This window comes from Microtus oregoni, unplaced genomic scaffold (assembly GCF_018167655.1).
Source record: "Microtus oregoni isolate MIOR12 unplaced genomic scaffold, Mior012 000008F_ref0000371, whole genome shotgun sequence".
NCBI lineage: Eukaryota > Metazoa > Chordata > Mammalia > Rodentia > Cricetidae > Microtus > Microtus oregoni.
In genome coordinates this window covers 6,815,180-6,834,645 of record NW_024543067.1, presented here as the reverse complement: position 1 = coordinate 6,834,645, position 19,466 = coordinate 6,815,180, and the positions used below count along the sequence as shown (strand labels likewise).

The following is a 19,466-nucleotide window of genomic DNA, read 5'->3' as shown; positions in this document are numbered from 1 at the left end:
TCAATTCCAGTGTTTTAATATTTAAAGACTCGTCTGTTAAATGTAGCCCACACTGCTTTACAGGACAACCCAAGCATACTGGTTTATAAATTCATAGTCGCCTTCTTAAACCTGTGTTTTCTGTTCACGGCCTAAAAAATTCAGGAACATCTGCAGCTTCTAAGGTTAAGCTGAATTTCCGGAGAACATGAGGGTCTATCAAATGAATGATTACAGGAACATTCAAGGATTGATAATGGCTTCGAGAATGGTGAATGGCCAATGGATCCATGTCTAAATGTCTACATTACTAATCGGGCTGGGCTGGGAGGGATCCTGGTGGTAGGCCGCTTTGCCTAGCATGTGAGAGGCCCTGGGTTCGCTTCTCAGTACTTCAAAAATAAAAATAAGATAAGTTTAAAAATTCCAGGAAATCATATTTGGTTTCTCCATGCAGGGCAGGCTTGCATGCTTGGGAGGCCATCTAGTGGTTGGGAAAGTCACCCCATGAACAGAAGTACGTGGGAAACTGTGTCTCTTGAAGATTTGGTCCTGAGTCTTGGGAAGACAAAGTTCATTTTATGGAACCAAAATGTCCTCAGCCCGGACTGCTATATAAATATGTCATCGTTGGAGACCAGTGCTTCCTTCCTAGGGTTGCACGCAGAAGGCTCCAGCCAAGCTACATAACCACGAGCCTGGCTTGCATCAGCAGTTAACTGTGAAAGTTGCTGGCCGAGAGCCCCAGAGATTCAAGCCCTGAGAGGCAGAGGCTGGAAGCATGGGAAATATCATCACTGAGACGTGACTTTTACAGGGTACATGTGACAAACAGGAATATGGCAGGTAGGCAAAAAGGCCAAGAATGAACAACACAACCCATGGCCCTGGGATCCAGAACAGCCAAGCACTTCCCAACATAAGGAGTCCTTCCTATTACAGATGATGCCAGTTGGTGCTGAGGAGCCTGATGCTCAGGGCTCTTCTGGCAAGCAGCAGGGTGTGCCCTGTACAGCCCTTGTTCCTCCACGCTGGGTCAACATGCATGTCTCTACCCTACTCCTGCATATAGGTTCCTTGTCTCCTATTTGAGGAACAATCTTTCATCTGTACATCTGGTTATAGTGATCTAGATGAAGAGCGACAAATTGGTTTATGGGGCCAAACACAAGATGCTAATGAAGTCTACCAGAGCCTACTAGCCTCTGTCATCTCAGTAACCCCAGCACCCAACACAGAGCCATGCATGAAGCGTACCTGGTATCTATGGAGACAAGTGAGGACCTGCACCCACGGATGCATATGCTTTCATCCCTGCATTCCCTTCTCTGTACCACGGAAGGGCGCTGCTGCTCCCTAGAGACAGAACGATTCTTCCCAAAAGCAATGGCTCCTGTGCAATTTCAGATTTACAATCTAACCAGGGCCTAGGGCACAGTAAAAGAAGGTCTGAGGAGACTTAGATTTTAGACTCTTAGATTGGTTCTGAACCCTGACTCTGTGCGTTGAAGAACTAAATAAATTCCTAGGTAACCCTAATTTCATAAAACACTGAACTTAACAGGACATCAGTGATGGGAGCTCGCTTAGCCAAGAGCTGTCTACAGCATCCTGGGGTATCCAGCAGCATAACTACATTAGTCTGATGGTTTTCCAGATAGCCTTTCAGGGCCCTCAAACCATGTAAAATGACTAACAGATGAGCTGGCTTTGTAATGAAAGGATGTCCCTCTCATGAAGTCTCTGCTTCTGGCCAGAGAGGCCCAGAATCCTCAGGGAACCACCTCCCTGATGGATCTGAAGAGGTCAAAGGGCAGAAGCGGGAGGAGGCTCTTATGTGCTAAGTCACTAGACCTTTCTTGTCGTCACGCCACGGTGCATCAGCAAATGAGAAGCTCATCATTGAGTCCTGTTTGCAGATGAGTTGAGTAGTTCATCCAAGCTCTCCAGCAGTTAACGAGGTGTGGAGCTTTGGTCTGACACAGAAAGATGAACCCCTGCTCCATGCTGGAGGAGGAGGAGGCCCTCACGCCATGAGGACCCATAATACCGTTGGGATGGAAAGAAGAAATGGGGGTGGGGACACAGCTGAATTAGTTGTCAGGCTTTAAGTTCACCTTCTCCGCAGCTCTAGGCTGCTGCTTCAGATGCTGCCTCTGACTCAGACACCATGACCTCAGGGTTTTTTGAATGACTGGTTTTATTTGTGCTCTGGTGTCCTGGCACACCCGTTGTTGGTACACCGTCTTCCTCAACCCTGCCAAATTCCACTTAAAGCAGCACGTTTCCCAGTTGGTTCCCAGGCTGCCCTTGAATTATTTTCCTTACCTTTCCTCAAATGGAAGCACAGAGCAGTGTCCGAGCTCCACCAATGGGTTATGGTAACTCTGAAACTTTGTTTGTTTGTTTCTCAAGACAGGGCTTAAACTTTGTTTGTTTGTTTCTCAAGACAGGGCTTCTCTTTAATAGCTCTGGCATTCCTGGAACTTGCTCTGTAGACCAGGTTGGACTTGAACTCACAGAGATCCACCTGCCTCTGCCTCCCGAGTGCTGGGATTAAAGGCGTGCGCTACCACCGCCTGGTTCATTACTCTGAAAATCTTAATAGTGTTGCTTGATCTCTAGGTTAAATTTTACCTCCCTCCACCCAGCACCCCAAACCCTCCATGACCTTCTCTTATGATCTTTTTCTTTGGAACTCTTTCCGTGGTTAGGCCTGAGATCACCACCTTTTAAACGGTTAGTAGAACTTGTGAGAAGAACCACTCTATGGCCAACCATTGTCATGGAAGATGCACCGTGTGAGCACAGAGATGCTGTTCACACTTCTGCTCCCATGCTTCCCCTCCTCTTGAAGGAGAATCAACACAGCAGAGATAGCAACAGCCTCCAAGAGAATCTTGGCCCCGTCAGCTGTTTATAGCAGGTGACAGAACTGGGAATAGCCCAGTGAGCTTGGTCTGCACACAACATCCATAACACCCTGCCCACACTGCCAGCTGAGCTCCATTCCCACATCCACAGGGCCACCATTTCTTAAGCATGACATCATGCCTCAACTCAAGTCTAGATCTGGGATCTTGCTTGGGCCTGGAAGGGACGAAAGCCTTGCTGAGGTCTAGGAAGGGTTTTCATTTTCTAGTCTGGTTCCTTCAAAAGTTGAATTTCAGCTCACATACCAATACAGCCTTTAAAGTTTATGTTCTCTGACCCTAAAGCTTCCTTCCAATGGAAACACACTGAAATTGACTCGTTCTTTGTTTGTTTGTGTTTGTTTTTTGGGGTTTTTTTTTTTTTTTTTTTTTTTTTTGGTTTTTTGGATTTTCGAGACAGGGTTTCTCTGTAGCTTTTTAGTGCCTGTCCTGGAACTAGCTCTTGTAGACCAGGCTGGCCTCGAACTCACAGAGATCTGCCTGCTTCTGCCTCCCGAGTGCTGGGATTAAAGGTGTTCACCACCACCGCCCAGCTTGTTTTTTGTTTTGAATGGGTCAATCACGATGTTAAAAGACTCCAGTATTTATCAGCTTTGTGTGGTGGCTCGTGCATAAAATCCCAGCCCTTGAGAAGCGGAGGCAGGATGCTAACCATGAGTTTGATGCTGGCTTAGACCACATAGGGAGTTCCAGGCTTAGTTTTCAGGGAATGCCTGGCCCAGCTGGGCCATCCTGAGAGCCCTGGGGCCTTGGCCATGCTCAGCTTCTCCACTGTTAAGTTGAGAGGTGGGGGAGGGGATTAACTTTCCAGATAAACAAAGGGGGTATAAAATAACGAAAGTGGTGATATTATATCGTTTAGGAAAGAAAATGTGACCTCTCTGATATCCAGTTTGCAGTAGGCATACTTCTTAAACATTATGTGGTGACCTGAGTTTACCACACTCTGTCTCAGCTGGTGCTAACGTGTGGCTCACGAAACAAGCATGTCACTGTGTGACTGTGACAAAAGCCCCTTTGTCCTTGCCCTCTTCAGTGAGAGGGGCCTGTTGGAGCTGGAGGGGCAGCCTAGTGATACAGCCTTTACTTAGAGTCCTGGATTCAGTCTTTAGCACAGGGAGACAAGAGCACCCCTTCAATGTCATGGCCACATCAAACTGCTATGAAGAAAGTTTCCAAGTGCTTTGTCCATGAGCCCCGCCCCTTGATTATCCCGGACTTGCCGAACCAAGAAAGAACCCACGAGCCATACACATGCAAAACGTGGCTAAGTTTTAAAATTCTTTGACAGTTTCATTCACGTGTACTACGTATTTTGGCGATTTCCAACTTTTTAAAAGCACTGCTTGCGGAGGGACTTCCCATCTCTCTCTTATCCAGTCTGGTCTGCACACAGCAGTCTGCTTTCCTCTCAAATCCTTCTACTCCATTGTCCCGTTCTTTCTGCACTCGGAGATGTTCTTTCTCAGCCTCCATCTGACCTGGCAGGGTTTTCTGGGGGGGAAAACCAACCCTGGAATTCCTGCTGAGGGGTGTGTGTGTGTGTGTGTGTGTGTGTGTGTGTGTGTGTGTGTGTGTGTGAGAGAGAGAGAGAGAGAGAGAGAGAGAGAGAGAGAGAGAGAGAGGACATGGCACAGGAGTATAAAAGAGCCTTCCCAGGGCCTCTTGGCAGGAGGGAAACTGAGTAATGCTCTGGAACCAGAACTGCTTCTCAACTTTTCTCACAGGGCACGGTTGTAACTACCTCCCCTTGACCCATTTTCACTCCTGTGAGAGGAGTTACCCCAGCACTCTACAACTGATGGGAGACTTGCCTGAGCTCCTCTGTGCCCCTTCTCCATCACCGTAGGCCTTGTTTGAGGTGGTTCAAGAATGAGGCAGAGTGAGAATTTTAACAACCAGCAAGGATAAAAGTAGGCACGTATGTTTGTACATATTGCCACTGCCCCAGGATGTGGCCGAGGGATCCACAAAACAGAAGTCTTTAAAGCAGTGACATTTCTCTCCACCTCATCTGGAGCTGCATCTCCTAATGTCACCAAGATGCCACCTGGCTCATCTAGGACAACTGATGGCCAATGACATTTAGGGAGGTCTGGCCCCGGCATGTAGAAGCTGACTAAGGCCATGTCACAGTTAGTTTCAGCTGTCAACTTGATACACCCAGGGAGAAGGAACCTCAGAGTTTAAAGAACTGCCTGCCTCCATCAGACTGGCCCGGGAGCATGCCTGTGGGGCAGAGTTTGGATTACTGATTGATGGAGGAAGGAGCTCACTGTGAGCAGTGCCACCCCTAGACCTGGACTATGTAAGAAAAATAACTGATGGGGGAGAGGTGGCAGAGGCAGGCAGATCTCCATGAGTGTAATGCCATCTTGGTCTACATATGGAGCTTTAGACCAGCCACGGTTACATAGTGAGCCCTTGTTTTAAAACAACAACCAAACAAAGCCAACCAACCAACAACAAACAAACAAACAACAACAAACAAACAACTAACCAACCAACCAACAACCAACCAACCAACCAACAACAAACAAACAACTAACCAACCAACCATCAACCAACCAACCAACCAACCAACAAAAACCAACAGGAGAGTGAGTCTGGGAGCAAGTCAGTAAGCAAGTCCTCCATGGCCTCTATCTGCTTCAGTCCCTGCCTCTAGGCTCCTACTTGACTGAGTTCTTGTCCTGACTTCCCTCAGTGATGGACTGTGATGTCAAGGTATGAGCCAAATCAACCCTTTCTCCCCCCAGGTTGTTCTGGTCCTTGTTTATGACAGTGGCAGACAGCAGACTAGCACAGACGGCAGCTCTCGTGCCACACAGCATAACAAAAGTGACATTCCTACTCTGCAGTGTCCCCGCAATTCTCTGGGCACCAGCAGTAACCAGACATCACCCCCTTTACCTTGGTATTTCCCTGCTTGAGGAATGACATTAGGATGCCCTGAGCAGGTTTTATTCTAGTAGAGATTCTGTTTCCAAGGAGACAAAGTGGCCTAGCAGTAAGACAAGAGAAGCTTCTGGCCAGCAGGAAGCAAGAGGTCCCGTGAATCCTGTAGTTTTAGAAAGGTCACATGCAGGCCTCCAGTCCTTAATGCGCTGTTGTACAAACAAAATGGAACACTGTGCTCCAAATAGGTTATTAAAAAAAGTTTCAGAAAGGGAATGAGAACCATGACTTTGGGAAATGGGCTGCTAATTCGCCCACCCCTACTCAACCTTCCTGGTACTGCCCATCCCTCTAACATCACTCACTTGCACTCACTGCCAAGGTTTAGAGTTTCAGCTTTCGGTGAGGGAGCCGAGATGTCGGAGGTGGTTCTGGGTGGGAGAAGGAAGAGCACTGCATTAGTGTGCTAAGGAACCGGGTTCTGCAGAGGAAGGGGGCTTTAAGCATCTGTATATCTCCAAAAGTACCTGGTTTTGGAGTCTGGTCCCCCATAGGACAATGCTGAGAGGGGGTAGGACCTTTAAAGGGCTGGGCTCAGGTCAGCTTTTGTTTAGGCCACTGGGAGTCCTGAGTTCCTGTAAGAACCAGGTATTATAATAAGCGAGAAATCCTGGTTCCAGAATCACTGTCCGATTTGTATCCTAGCATGGCGTCTCTTCTCATACACACTTCTGCTGTGACATCATCTAACAAGATGTGAGGCCATCAAGGGATCCTCACCAGAATTGGCACCATGCCATTTGGTGATGGTTTTGTGTGTGTGTGTGTGTCTGTGCCTCCCTCTAAAACTGTTAAGACAAACATATTTCTTTATAAAGTCGCCAGCCTCACGTATTACATTGGAACAGCAGAGCCAATACTCTATCTCACACACCACCTTCAGGATGGATGAAGAGTGAAAGGCATGTAAGAAATTATCAACAGAAGCATCATCACTTCCATTCTACCAAGAAAGCAGAAGGGGAGGAAATAATATTACAAGCGATAGGCACACAATGCTTTCAGATTTGAAAATTACTATTTTTGAAGTTTGTTGTAGAAAAGAAACTTGGGGCTTGCCATAAACCAAAGGTTTGGAATCAATTATCAAAGAAGATGGCTTTGCCCAGCTCCTTCAACTGTAGCAACTGTCCAGAGGGTGGGAAGCTGTAAGCATTCCTCGTGTTAGGCTCTTCCATGGGCTCAGTCTTTGCATGAAATGTGCCCATCATCTTTATCGTTCTTGATTCTACATTGCTAAACACAAAACAAGCTGATGCTAATGCAGGGGTTCTCAACCTTCCTAATGCTGTGACCCTTCAATAACAGTTCTTGACGTTGTGGTGACCCCAGCCATAAGAACATTTTTGTTGGTACTTCGTAACTGCAATTTTGCTACTGTTATGAATCATAATGCAAATATCTGATACCAGGATATTGGCTACGAGACCTCCAAGTGGGTCACCACCCACAAGTTGAGAACCACTGTTCTAACGACTTCTGAAAAGCCAGTGTGGGGTACAGTGCTTGGGACAGGATGTTCCTGTCACCGAGTCACATTGAAAACCTGGAGTACAGTTTAAGAGGTTTTGTGGTGCTGGTATCCGAAGCTGACACAAATTGTAAGCATCCTGGCTTCAACTGTCTATGAAGATGGTCTTTTCTGTGTGGTCCCAGGAAGGTAGGGAGGGGACCAGAGAGAGGCTGGAAACCGCAGGAATAGAGTTTTCATGCCAAAGCAGGGTCCTTTGCAATGACACTTGCTCTAACCGGAATCGTTTGATTTTACAGGCTCCCCGTCACTCTCAGCCTTTGAGGAGGGAATGCTTATCACCTGTGGCTCCCCAGCGCCATTGCAGACTCAGCTAAGAGTCAGCCAGGTAACTGACTTGTGCCTAAAGTCTGTGGCTTTATGAGCGGCCCTAAAAGGACTGCCTTTGCAAAGCCAGCACAGCAGTGGGTGTACCAACAGGGTACTTTCCTGTCTTGGTGCTTTAAGGCGGGTGAGAACCACTTCAAGGTTCTGTACTCTAAAGTCAACACCTGTGCTCTGGTTTGCCTTTTTTTCTTCCAATTTTGAATTTTGTTGTCTTGGAGACAGGGTCTACTTACACAGCTCTGTCTATCTTGGAACTCACTCTGTAGACCAGGCTGGCCTCGAACTCACAGAGATCTGCCTGCCTCTGCCTCCCATGTGCTGGAATTAAGGGCCTGTGCTACTACACCCAGCCTGTGGTTGCAAGATATTCAATTATACTGTGTTAAGATATGTCATTATGATGGGTTTGATAAAAAAAAAAAAACAAAACTGAACGGCCAATAGCTAGGCAGGAGGTATAGAGGGAATTCTGATCAGAGAGAATTCTGGGAAGAAGAAAGGAGTCGTCAGCTAGGCACCGAGGAAGCGGACCAGGCAGTATGGAGTAAAGCTAACCAAGCCACATGAAAGAAAGTAGATTGAAAGAAATGGGTTGTTATGAGAACTAGTTAGGAACAAGCCTAAGCTAAGGCTGAACTTTCATAATTAATAATAAGTTTCCATGTCATTTTTTTTGCAAGTTGGCAGCCCAAAGAGAAATCCATTTACAGTCAGTTTTAAATTTTGAGACAGGCTCCCAACATATAGCTCAGCATGACGGCCTTAAACCATGATTCTCCTGCCTCTGTCTCAAGTGCTGAGATTGTATTACCATGGCTGGCTGGTTTAAATTTTAAGCTCCTCCTAGAGACAGTTTTATAGGCTTTTTCTCTAGTGTTCAGAGGTGGGGTCTTGGGGGTATCATTTAACAAGCTGGATATGAATCCATGGCAGCAGTGTTGAGAGGCAAGGCCTTGGGCCCTTACTGCAGATAATGAATTCATGTGCAGAGTTGCAGCTTCCCAGGGCTTGCGGGATGCCCTCTGCCACACACATGAGCTCACTCTCTGCTTCCTGGCTGCTGCAGGCAATCTCCTTTGCTCTCCTATTACATGCCCTGCCTCACTATAGGTCCAGAAACAATGGAGTCAATTGTCCATGGATGCAAATCTCTGAAACCCTAAGCCCAAATACATTTTCTATCTTTAATTTGATTTTTCTCAAGTATTTTGTCCCAGTGATAGAAAACAGCCAATAACAGATAACTCTAGGCTTTCTACATGGCCTATCTGGAGTGATTTTGTTACTCAGGACAGTTAGTATGGTCTGGAGTCATTTTTTTTTTGTACTAACTAGAGTTGGGGTATGTAACAACCGGAAGCTATCCCTAGGTCAAGCCAGGGATATTATTAAACTTCATGCAAGGTATAAGATAGCCTCCAACAACAAATAATGTTGGCCCTAAAATTACAGTTGTCTTGTAAGAAACCCTGCTCCAAAGAGATGGAACAGATAGTGACAGTGTTCTGCTCATGTTCAGCTTGCTGTACCTGGCTCTATACGGTTGCATGGGACCTTCATGCACTATACATACCCTGCAAGGTGGGCACTGTTTTCATCAGTGCACAGTTAACAGATCTCAACCACAGAGATATCACATGGTTAGTCACCATCAGCTCATACATGCAGAGTCTGGACTCCAAGTCTGGTCAAATTTGGTGGTGCAGGTTCACCACCACTGTGCTCCACTGGGAGGCTTTTACATAATGGTACACCAGCAGAGAGTCAGGCTGTGCTCAGGTAAGAGGCTACACTCGGGATTAAAGAGCACCAGAAAGAGACCAAAGGGAGCCACCCCCAAAGTGGAGCCTGCAATTCCTGCATGAACCTGAAGGAGGCTGTCTCGCCAGTCATGAAAACTGGTAGCGGGAGGTTGGAGCTTCCACTTCCCAAGTTATAGGAAAACAATATATTTCTCAACGCAAAGCATTTCTGGGGTTGAGGAGGAACATGTTGCCTGTCCATCTTCCTACAGCATGACATGAATGTTAGCATGATTGCACTTGGTAACATGTGTCTCAAAAGACTTTATCATAAAAGAACACTTGTAAAGGAGCTAACAGTGGAAGATACAATTGCAGTAACTAGCCTACTTATATGTAGTATATAGTATTGTATGTGGTATATAGTATTGTTTTGGTTTGGGAAAACGGCAACTCTCAATAGGTTGTATTTGGGAGTGTGCTTGCGCATGTGGGGCAGGAACCCAGGCTGGGACAGCAACAGTGGAGCATGCCAGTGTGGACTGTCCCGTGCCTACTTCAAAAGAACAGCACACCACAGAGCTAAAAATAACAAGTCCAGAGAACACAGTGAATCCCAAGTAAGCATCCTTTGTAATTTCAAAGAACATTTCCATGGGTCCTGGTTCCAGAATAGCCATGAGTGAGGGCTGTCTTAGCGGTTGCCAAATCCCATGGCACAACGCATACACACTCAAGCCTAAGGTTTCTACCTGTTTGGAAACTCTTAAGAATGCATTCTGATAAGCATCAGAGACAATCAGAGAAAAAGTGTACTAACCCACTTGTATCTTGTATCTTGATATTTTTTTTGTTTTGAAAGCTACATGGCCTTCTCCTGCTTAGCAACTGAGACTTCAATATTTTATTCAGTGAATATTTGATGTGACATATTTTCGAACTGACAGCTGTTCGGATGGGTTAGTCATCTCTGCAGTGAATCAGTTACTTACAAATGGGCCTTTTGTTTCCTGAGAACTTATAAACACCTCCCCCATATTCTGACCTGTATCCAAAGCCACTTCCTGCCACCCCAGGGACATTTCTTTGCACAGGTGTATTTGTTTAAAGGAAGGCTCTCTAGCCAACTCCTCAGATGAGAGAACCTCAAAATGTCATGGTTAGACGATCCCCAGAGACCTCTCACTGAAGAGATGAAGAAAGAGGCCAGAGACAGTGAGAGATTGCCCAGTCACACAAGAGAACTGCCCACAGAGCTGAGAGTTCATTCTATTTCATTTACTATTCCGGGATATTTCCCAGCTTCACTGGGATAATTCCAAGTAGTGAGAGAGAGGAGCAAATTTTGTCTCAAGTTATCATTAATCAATGAAATTTAAGCATACACTATACCTTTGAATAAGACCTAATTTATGATGGGTAAGCTCCATTTGTCAACTAGATTAGATTTCAAGTTACCTAGGCAGTTAGTTGGTGAGCTGGGGCTTCTCCCTCCTCTTTCTCTCTCCATCCTTTCTTTTTCCATTTCCATCCCTCTTTTTCTCCCTCCACCTCTTCTTCCAGAATGTATCAGTGAGGGTGTTCCCAAATGAGACCCGACCTGAATGTGTGTAGCACCAATTCCAGAGCTGGGGGCCTCGGTGGAATAAAGAAAGAAAATGAAGAAAGCCAGCAGAGGACCAGCATTCTCTCCTCTCTTGGTCTTTTCTGTCATGAGGACAGCCACGGCCACACGTGCCCGCTGTTGCGATATCTCATCCAAGCGCATGGAGCCTGACAACTGCGACCCCTTCGAAGCCAGGACCCCAAACAAACCCTCCCTCTCTTACGTTGTTTCTGTCTGGTATTTTGCCACAGCAGTGAGAAAAATCATGAATGCATTACTACATTAGAAAGTGGGGAAAAAACCCACAAGGCCTGTTGACGGGAACAGATAGGAAACAGAGCAAGCTATCCTGGATCTGGCTGCCTAAAATCTCCAAGAGCACCACTGTGAGGTCCGGTGTGACTGTAGAGCCGTGCCGAGACACTGATAATAGTTGACTGTGGGATTCCTCAGTAGAATATTCCAACAGGAAGCAAAGCCCACAGAAGTTGGCATCTGAGATTTGTTTTTGAAAACACAAGGAATGTGTATAAAATCTTCTTTCAACGACCCTCATCGGTTGTTTTGTTGTTGTTTTGTTTGTTTGTTTGTTTTGCCTCATTGATATCCAGCAAGTCAAGAACAGAATGCTGATTGCCACAACCCAGAAGAGAGCAGAAAACAGTGACGAGCTACCTCCTCTAGGGGCAAGGCTCTTGCCCTCCTCTTTGGCTGGCCTCAAACTCTCTAGGTAGCAGAGGATGGCCTTCAGATTATCACCCTCTTGACTCCACTTCCCAAGTGTTGAGATACAGGTGTGCACCACTGTAACTGATGTATATGGGTGTATACAGAGCTAGGGATCAAACCCAGGACCTTCTGCATACCAGGCAAGTGCTCTACCAACTGAGCTACACCCAGTTTGAATGGAGAGTGGATCTCAGGCAGCCAGGACTGGCCTAAGATAACCTTGAACTGCTGGATTTTTCTGCTTCCACTTCCAGGGTATAGAGACTACAAAAACCACATCGCCATGCTGGGCTTACTTTAGTATTCGCAAACAGAACCACATGTCCCTTCTAAGAGAATCTAATGCATTGCAAGGGAGTGACTCAGAGCTCAGAGCAGTGGGTGGAAGGCTGGAGCTACAGAGTGATGTTTGGTTGCATAAATTCCTTTATTCAGAGGCTCTGTGACATCCTGTCTGTAAGTCACTTCTGGGTTTTCCTGTTCAGTAAAGATCAGACTCTGGATGGGACCCCCAAACCTCTCTTTATCCTCTTCCCTCACTGCCTCTGCCCCTATTGTGCTGTTTGAGTTTTTATTCTTTCTCAATAACTGACTCTTCTGTGGTTTCCCTTTTCAGCTCAACAATCATGATTATGGAAGATGGATTTATTCGCCCCCACCCTTTACCCTTCTCTTATCTGCGTTTCCTCCACCAAAAGTTGATCCCCTATCTTCTCTTCTTCACAGGGAGTGGCTACCAGCATGCTTTAGCCTCTAGTTTATGGGCAGTTCTAAGTGGAGGCCTTGTTTCTGCTCATCTCTCCAGTCCCTTTGTTATTGCCAGAGAAAGACAGTAAGAGCAGCCTGTTGGTGTGCAGAAAATAAAAGCAGATGCATCCCACCTACAGCTTAGAGCCATTTAGCTGAGCTCAACCAAAGCAAGCGGAGACCTGCGGCCAAGCCTTAGACTTTGTCACACAGCAGGGAGCTTATGTCTACCATGAGCCTGACAGCTGTTCCAATAGCCTTCTGTTGAGTTGAGACAGAACTCAACTGTGCCCAACCCCATAGAAGTATCCCAGGGGAATGAGTGTTCCTGACAGCATGAGGGATGGCAGTCCCCTTCTTCCCTTGGGACTGGGATGTCAAGACATGAAAGCCTATAAAGGTTGAACATACTTAATCCAAAGGCTTACAATTAGAAATGCTTCCATATCTGAACCTTCATGACTATTGACAAGCAGACCTCTCCTTACCTGCCCTCAATGGGTCAATATACAAAGTTTGTTTTAAATGAAAAACTATGAAAAGGCTACCTACAGACTACATATAAGGTATATGTATACAACAAACACATTTTGTGATTCTATCTCCAAGGCATCTCATTGTATATAGCAAAGGTGCTGAAATAAGAAAATATTAAAATCTCAAATGTAAACATCTCTGATCCCAAGCCTGTTGCACAACAGTGACTCAATCTACCAGGGAAAGAATACAAGAGGAGGGGAAGCAGAAATCAAATTCCAGAGTAGGAAGGACTATCAGGAGGCCTGGAGGAGGAGAAGGTGCACACAACAGCCTTGCTCATACACAAGAGCCCTGAGAACACAGCTTCTCTGGTACAAATCCAGGGCCTATGAGTCCAGTTCCTGGCAGGCCAGGCAGAGCAGCCCCTGACATTGGGTCGGGGGCTCACTTAGCCACTCACTCCTCAGTTCACGATGGCTTCTTTTCTCTGTCTGGGTCCTTTCGCTCTTCAAAGGGCTCCAAGAAGTTTCCAAAGACCTATGTATGAGTTCTTCATCCTCCACTCTAACCTATTGCTGCGATTGCTGCTTTCCTTACTGATAGCAGCACCAGCTTCTCTGGGCTTCTACATGTAGACTGGAGACCAACATCTCTTCGCAGAATCCGCCAGGCCTACAGCGCCACACTGAGACTGTGGGCAGAATAGCTACCAGATTCTTGGTATCTCCTTTGTTAATCATTGTTGACTGATCTAGACTTTATCATGTAAGCCAATCTAATCTCCCTTTAAAATATATTCATTCTCTCAATTCTGTTCCTCTAGAGCAGTGGTTCACAACCTTCCTAACGCTGCGACCCTTTACTACAGTTCCTCATGTTTTGGTGACCCCAATCATAGAATTATTTTTGTTGCTACTTCATAAGTACAATTTATTTACTGTTATGAATTGTAATGCAAACATCAGATATACATGGTATCAATATATGGCCCAAAGGGGTCACGACCCACAGGTTGATAACCTAGAGACCTGACACACTTGTGAGTTAGTTGGTTAGTTAGTTGGAGACAGGATTTCACTATGTATCCTAAACTGGTCTTGATCTGGAGTTTCTCCTGCCTCCTGATGCATCTGTCAAGCCTTTGCTTCAGCCTCAGGAAGAGATGGAGGGCCAGAGGGAAGGGCTCAGGCAGAATTTGGTGGAATTGGTTGGTTGGAGAGACTCGGTTCTAAGGGTTGTATACACGCTACCTTCCATCCTCAGCTCCTACCTCTGTCTAGGTGTCCTGAGGCCTGGGACAGTTAGAGTTGCCAAAGAGAAGCCTCTCCTTTTGCTTATGAATGGGTCTGATCAGTTTCTTGGTTACAGACAGGTTGCCTATCTTCTATATCAAAATAGTCAGAAGCTGGTTGAGGGCAGTCAGGGAAGGGATGCCCTCGCTGAGCAGTTCAAGGAGCCGAGCAAAGCTGACCTACCGAGCTCTGGCACACAGCCTCTTCCTTCCTATGCTCTCTTTATCGTAGTTCCAAGAGCCTTGGCTGCAATTCTCCTATCTCAACCGATCACATGGGGTGAATCTATGCAGAAACCCTTCACAGTGGCCACAGCAGCCAACAGCCAGACTGACAAAGAGAAAAGACAAAAGCTGATAGGAGAGCTGCAAAGAGCATTTGACAAAGGGCAAACTTCTTATAATACCTCATTGCCTGGGGAAGACATCTCTGTAGTGTATTATAGACCAATACAGTATTAGCATTATTAGGAATAACACTGATTTACACAGAAGCTAGACAACCAGTATCTATTTAGGAAGGCAAGTCGTCAGCCCCAGGAAAAGGTCGAAGCACAGAGGAAGTGGCCCCTACAGGAGAGCAGCAGTTACTGCAGACCGGGAATCACCTACCTCTGAATGTTATCTTCAAGCTGCTTGACTTTGAGCTCATCCTCCTCAGACTGCCGCCTCCTGGCTTCCTCCTCCTCCGCTGTTCCCGCAGGCATACCCTGCAGCAGCCATTTTTCCCGGAGCACTTTGGACTGTGGGAAGGAGGGAAGACAACAGGTAAGATGATACCTTTGGGCCCACACTTTCTCCGGACTGGCAGGTCTTCTCCATCAGATCCACCACTCAGCCGTTCAGACTGACCACTGGCTGACTCCCTGCCATGGCTGTCTACTTCTGCTTGGCCAAGCAACTAGGATTCCTGGACTGTGCTTTTTCTACATCTTTTTGTTTTATTATGTTCTTAAATTCAGTTGTGTAATTATTGAGAACCTACCCAGCACTAGTCTGGTTGCCAAAAACCAACCAAACAACAAGCCAATCAAACAAACAAAAAACCAATTCCTGCCTTACACACCTTCTATTCCAGTAAGAAGGGAAAGAAGGCATAGTTTCTGCTCACATATGCAGATACATGCATATGTGTGTATTCCCATATATATACTCACACACATGCATGCACATATAGATGCACCCCCACAATGACTCTGCAAATTCAGGAAGTAGGGAGAGGAATAAAGAAAGCATTGCTGTATTTATGAGCTGGGTCTCAAGGGCTTCATTGATGAGGTGACATTTCAGCAGAGACCTACATGAAGTAAGGCACCAGCCTTACTGATGCCCTGACCTGGGGAAAGGATGACCTTGAGAGAGTGTGGTTGGTGTCTGTGCTTTCTATTATTAACCATTCTTTTTTTAAAAAATAAAAAATAGAGTAAACATAAAAATATATACCCAGATTTAATAATTGTGAATATCTTGCGATATTTCCACATTATCAAGGCTTTTAAACAATTTATTTAAAGCTTTTTAGTGTGTATGTATTTGTGTGTGTGTGTGTGTGTGTGCACATATGTGAGTGCAGGTGCACTAAAAATCCAGAAGAGGGCGCTGGATCCTGTGGAGCTGGAGTTACAGGCAGTTGTAGCGAGCTGCGGCGTGTGGGTGCTGAGAGCCAAACTTAGGTCCTCTGTAAGATCAGTATGTGCTCTTAACCACTGAACTATCTACCTAGCCCTGCTGTTAAAGCATTTTAAAGCAAATCTTGAACACCATGACATCTCTCTCATTGATATTTGAATCTGAGTCTCAAAAATGACAAGGACATTTTTCTATGCCACTATAGCCCCATTGTAAGATTTTCTAAGCCTATGTGACATCCAGTCCATATTGAAATGGTCTTTTTAAAAAGTCCAATGTCATGCTTTCTCTTAAAAAAACCCTTTAGTAGCCAGGTGTGGTGGCACAGGCCTTCAATCCTAGCATTCAGGAGGTGGAGGCAGGGGGATCTCTGGGAGCTCAAGGCCACCCTGGTCTACAGAGTGAGTTCCAGGACAGTCAGTGCTGTTACACAGAGAAACCCTGTCTCAAAACCCACCCACCTCAAAATAAATAAATAAATAAAACCCTTCAGTGACTCACACGCATTCACATAGGCAAAATACTATGCCAATAAGATAAAGGTGAACTTATAGTATTCAATTTGTTGTTTTCAATGGTAACTTAAAGACATGATTTTTTTTTCGCACCTCTAAGTGATTACTGCATAGCTAAAGCGACTGGAGATAGGATTTGCTCCCTACCTTTCATGAGTTTATCCTTCACTCCAAGACCATCCATCCACCTGTAACCATACTAAAGTTATCACTGACTGCATTTGTGGGTGATGGTTAGACTGTGGATAACTCGACTTCTCTAAAAGAAAGTAGCTAAGACTCAGAGTGATACAATAGCTATATTCTACTTTTCCCCATTTCTCTGTGTGTGTATATGTGACATGCCTGTATATATGCATATTTATGCATGGGTGTAGGCATGCATGGACATGTATATATCCACGTTGGGGCCTGAGGTTGATGTCAAGAACCATACCTAATTGCTCTTTCCACCTGACCCACAGAGGAGGGAGTAATCAATCAAACCCAGAGCTTCCTAATTTGGTTAGTTTTGCTAGTCAGATCTCTCTGGGGAATCCTGTCCTGGCTTTTCAAGGTTGGAATTGTAGGCAGGTGATCATGCCCACCTGGCATTTACATGGTTTCTAGGGATGCAAACTCAGATACAAGGCTTGCACAGAAAGCACTTTTTCCACTGAGCCATCTTCCCAGCCTGTTATCTGCTTTGACTCCTTGCTCTCTCATACCCTTTCCCTCCCCTCTTCTCCTAACCCTCGAGTCTTTCCCTTTCCTCCTTGTTATGCCCAATAAGATATTGCTTTGGTTCAGAGGGTTTTTGTTTTTGTTTTCATAATTTGGAAGAAGCCAATCCAAAACCTCTAATGAAAGTGATGGAGTCTTACCCTTCACTCAAATTCAGAGTGCAGTACATGGACATGATAGGAAAAGTTCCGAGGCAAGTACCTTCACCAGTGCATCATCCTATTGGCCCAGAATGCTTACGTTTTTAACACTGGAGCTTTATACTTACAAATACCCAAGAAAAAACTGAATTAGTGTTAAAGGTTCAAGATAGTAAAAGATACCTTAATATCTTTGCAATAAAGCTCCTGATACCTTAAGAGCTTTCAGCAAATGATCTTAATGGGTTGACGATGAATATTTTTCTCAGCCACAATTTAGTGTTTGGTGTCCCCCACCCCCACCACCATTCTGTTGTCCCTAAAGGAAAGGTTGTGGTCTTCAGAATGTAACGACAACTTTACAGAGGAGAAAGCTCTGGTCAGAATTGCCCGCCCCTGAAAAAGACTGAAGATGTGACGCTAGCAATTGTTTCTGACAGTGCTGATCAACACTCCACAATGTGGCCGTCCCAAGGGATGCATGCTGTGATACACATGGAACATAGACTCTACCCTGGGACTGTGAAAAGGCTAATAACATAGACAAATCTCTAGCCATTCAACCAAAGGGCAAAAGAGGAAAATTAAGTTCAGCCTGGGCTGGTGTAAGACATTCACTGATTTATTTTTTCTTTAATTCACGCTATCACAAGTCATATTATATGAAAAAATAAAAATAAATCACTGTTTCCATAGATTAGAAACCAAAACCATTTTTGTCAAAAGAATAATGATGGCTCTTGTTTCCTGAAACATTACAATAGATTACCACAACTATGGGGATTAGATGAGAACGGTACCAGCTCAGGAGTGAGCAGATAAATGGAAGGAAACAAATCACAAGGGGTGGACTTGGGTGTAAGGGTGAAATATGCATGTGATAAAGATGACATTTAAATCAATGAGAGAAGGATGAATTAATAAATCATGCTGACGGCTCACTGAGAGTGAAAACATAAAGCTTTATCCTTACCTCATACCTTATTGAAAGATAAATTCTAGATAAATTCAAACTACTGAAGTATAGACAAGCTTGTGGGCAAACATTTGAGATGAAAATCTTCCCAAGTATGATTTTTTTTCCGAGACAGGGTTTCTTTGTGTAACAGTCCTGGCTGTCTTCGAACTCACCTCGCTTTGTAGACCAGGCTGGGCTTGAACTCACAGAGATCCACTTGCCTCTACCTTCCAAGTGCTGGGATTAACGGTGTGGGTCACCACTGCCCAGCCCCAAGTATGGTTAAAAAAAAACATGAGTACCACAATGGCAGATAAGATTTCATAAAAATTATGGCTTGAGAATTCAAAAGAGCCCACATATAAAATGTTTTTAAAAAGACAATTTGGATACAAATGTCAATATAAATTAATTTCACTCCAAGGCTGATGAGGCCTGTAACCAAGACTGCACATTCCAATCTATAGCAATAAGTGGGGTTCTATAAATCACATGCCTGTCAGGGGAACATCCGCATGGAAAGTGTGCAGTTGGCTGTCTTAGGATGTTCTCATTCTTTGTTTTTGAAATGATGACACAATCCTTCGTCTTATAAACAAGCAAAACTAATAAAGCCATCAGAATTGTTTACTGGGCTAATTTCTGAGTATTTCCTGGGAATTCTTACATAAAACATTAGCTTTTAACTAAAGATAAGTACCCAAACACAGCACCTAGAAGTTTCCTGTCATGGCTGTAATATTTCATACACTGGTCAATTGTATGAATTCCTCAGTAAGCAACTGCTCACAGTTGCCATATAAAGTCATGGTATCCTATTCTGTGGCATTACCATACACTCTTTTTTTTAAAAAATTGATTTTATTGAGCTATATATTTCTCTCTGCTCCCCTCCCTTTCTTTCCCCTCCTCTTCTACCCTCTCCTATGGCTTCCATGCTCCCAATTTACTCGGGAGATCTTGTCTTTTTCTACTTCCCATGTAGATTAGATCCATATATTTCTCCGTTAGTATCCTCATTGCTGTCTAGGTTCTCTGGGGTTGTGATTTGTAGGCTGTGTTACCATACACTCCCAAAAGTCACAATGAGCAAGAATATTTAGCAAACAGACCCGTGCCCACACCAGTTCCTTGCTTTCTATTTATTTGTTTTGACAGGAGACCAGTAGGTCTATCTA

The 19,466-nt window shown here is 45.0% G+C and overlaps 1 protein-coding gene across 4 annotated transcripts in view; it reads right to left on the bottom strand.

The window, feature by feature from the left end:
• Palm2akap2 (PALM2 and AKAP2 fusion) overlaps positions 1 to 19,466 on the bottom strand; it is a 414,772-nt gene that overhangs the window by 203,322 nt on the left and 191,984 nt on the right. For all 4 annotated transcript variants that reach the window (XM_041657136.1, XM_041657131.1, XM_041657133.1 and 1 more), the window contains one exon: positions 14,936 to 15,066. In XM_041657136.1, the coding sequence (XP_041513070.1) occupies positions 14,936 to 15,066 (131 nt within the window). The remainder of the gene's footprint in view (positions 1 to 14,935; positions 15,067 to 19,466) is intronic.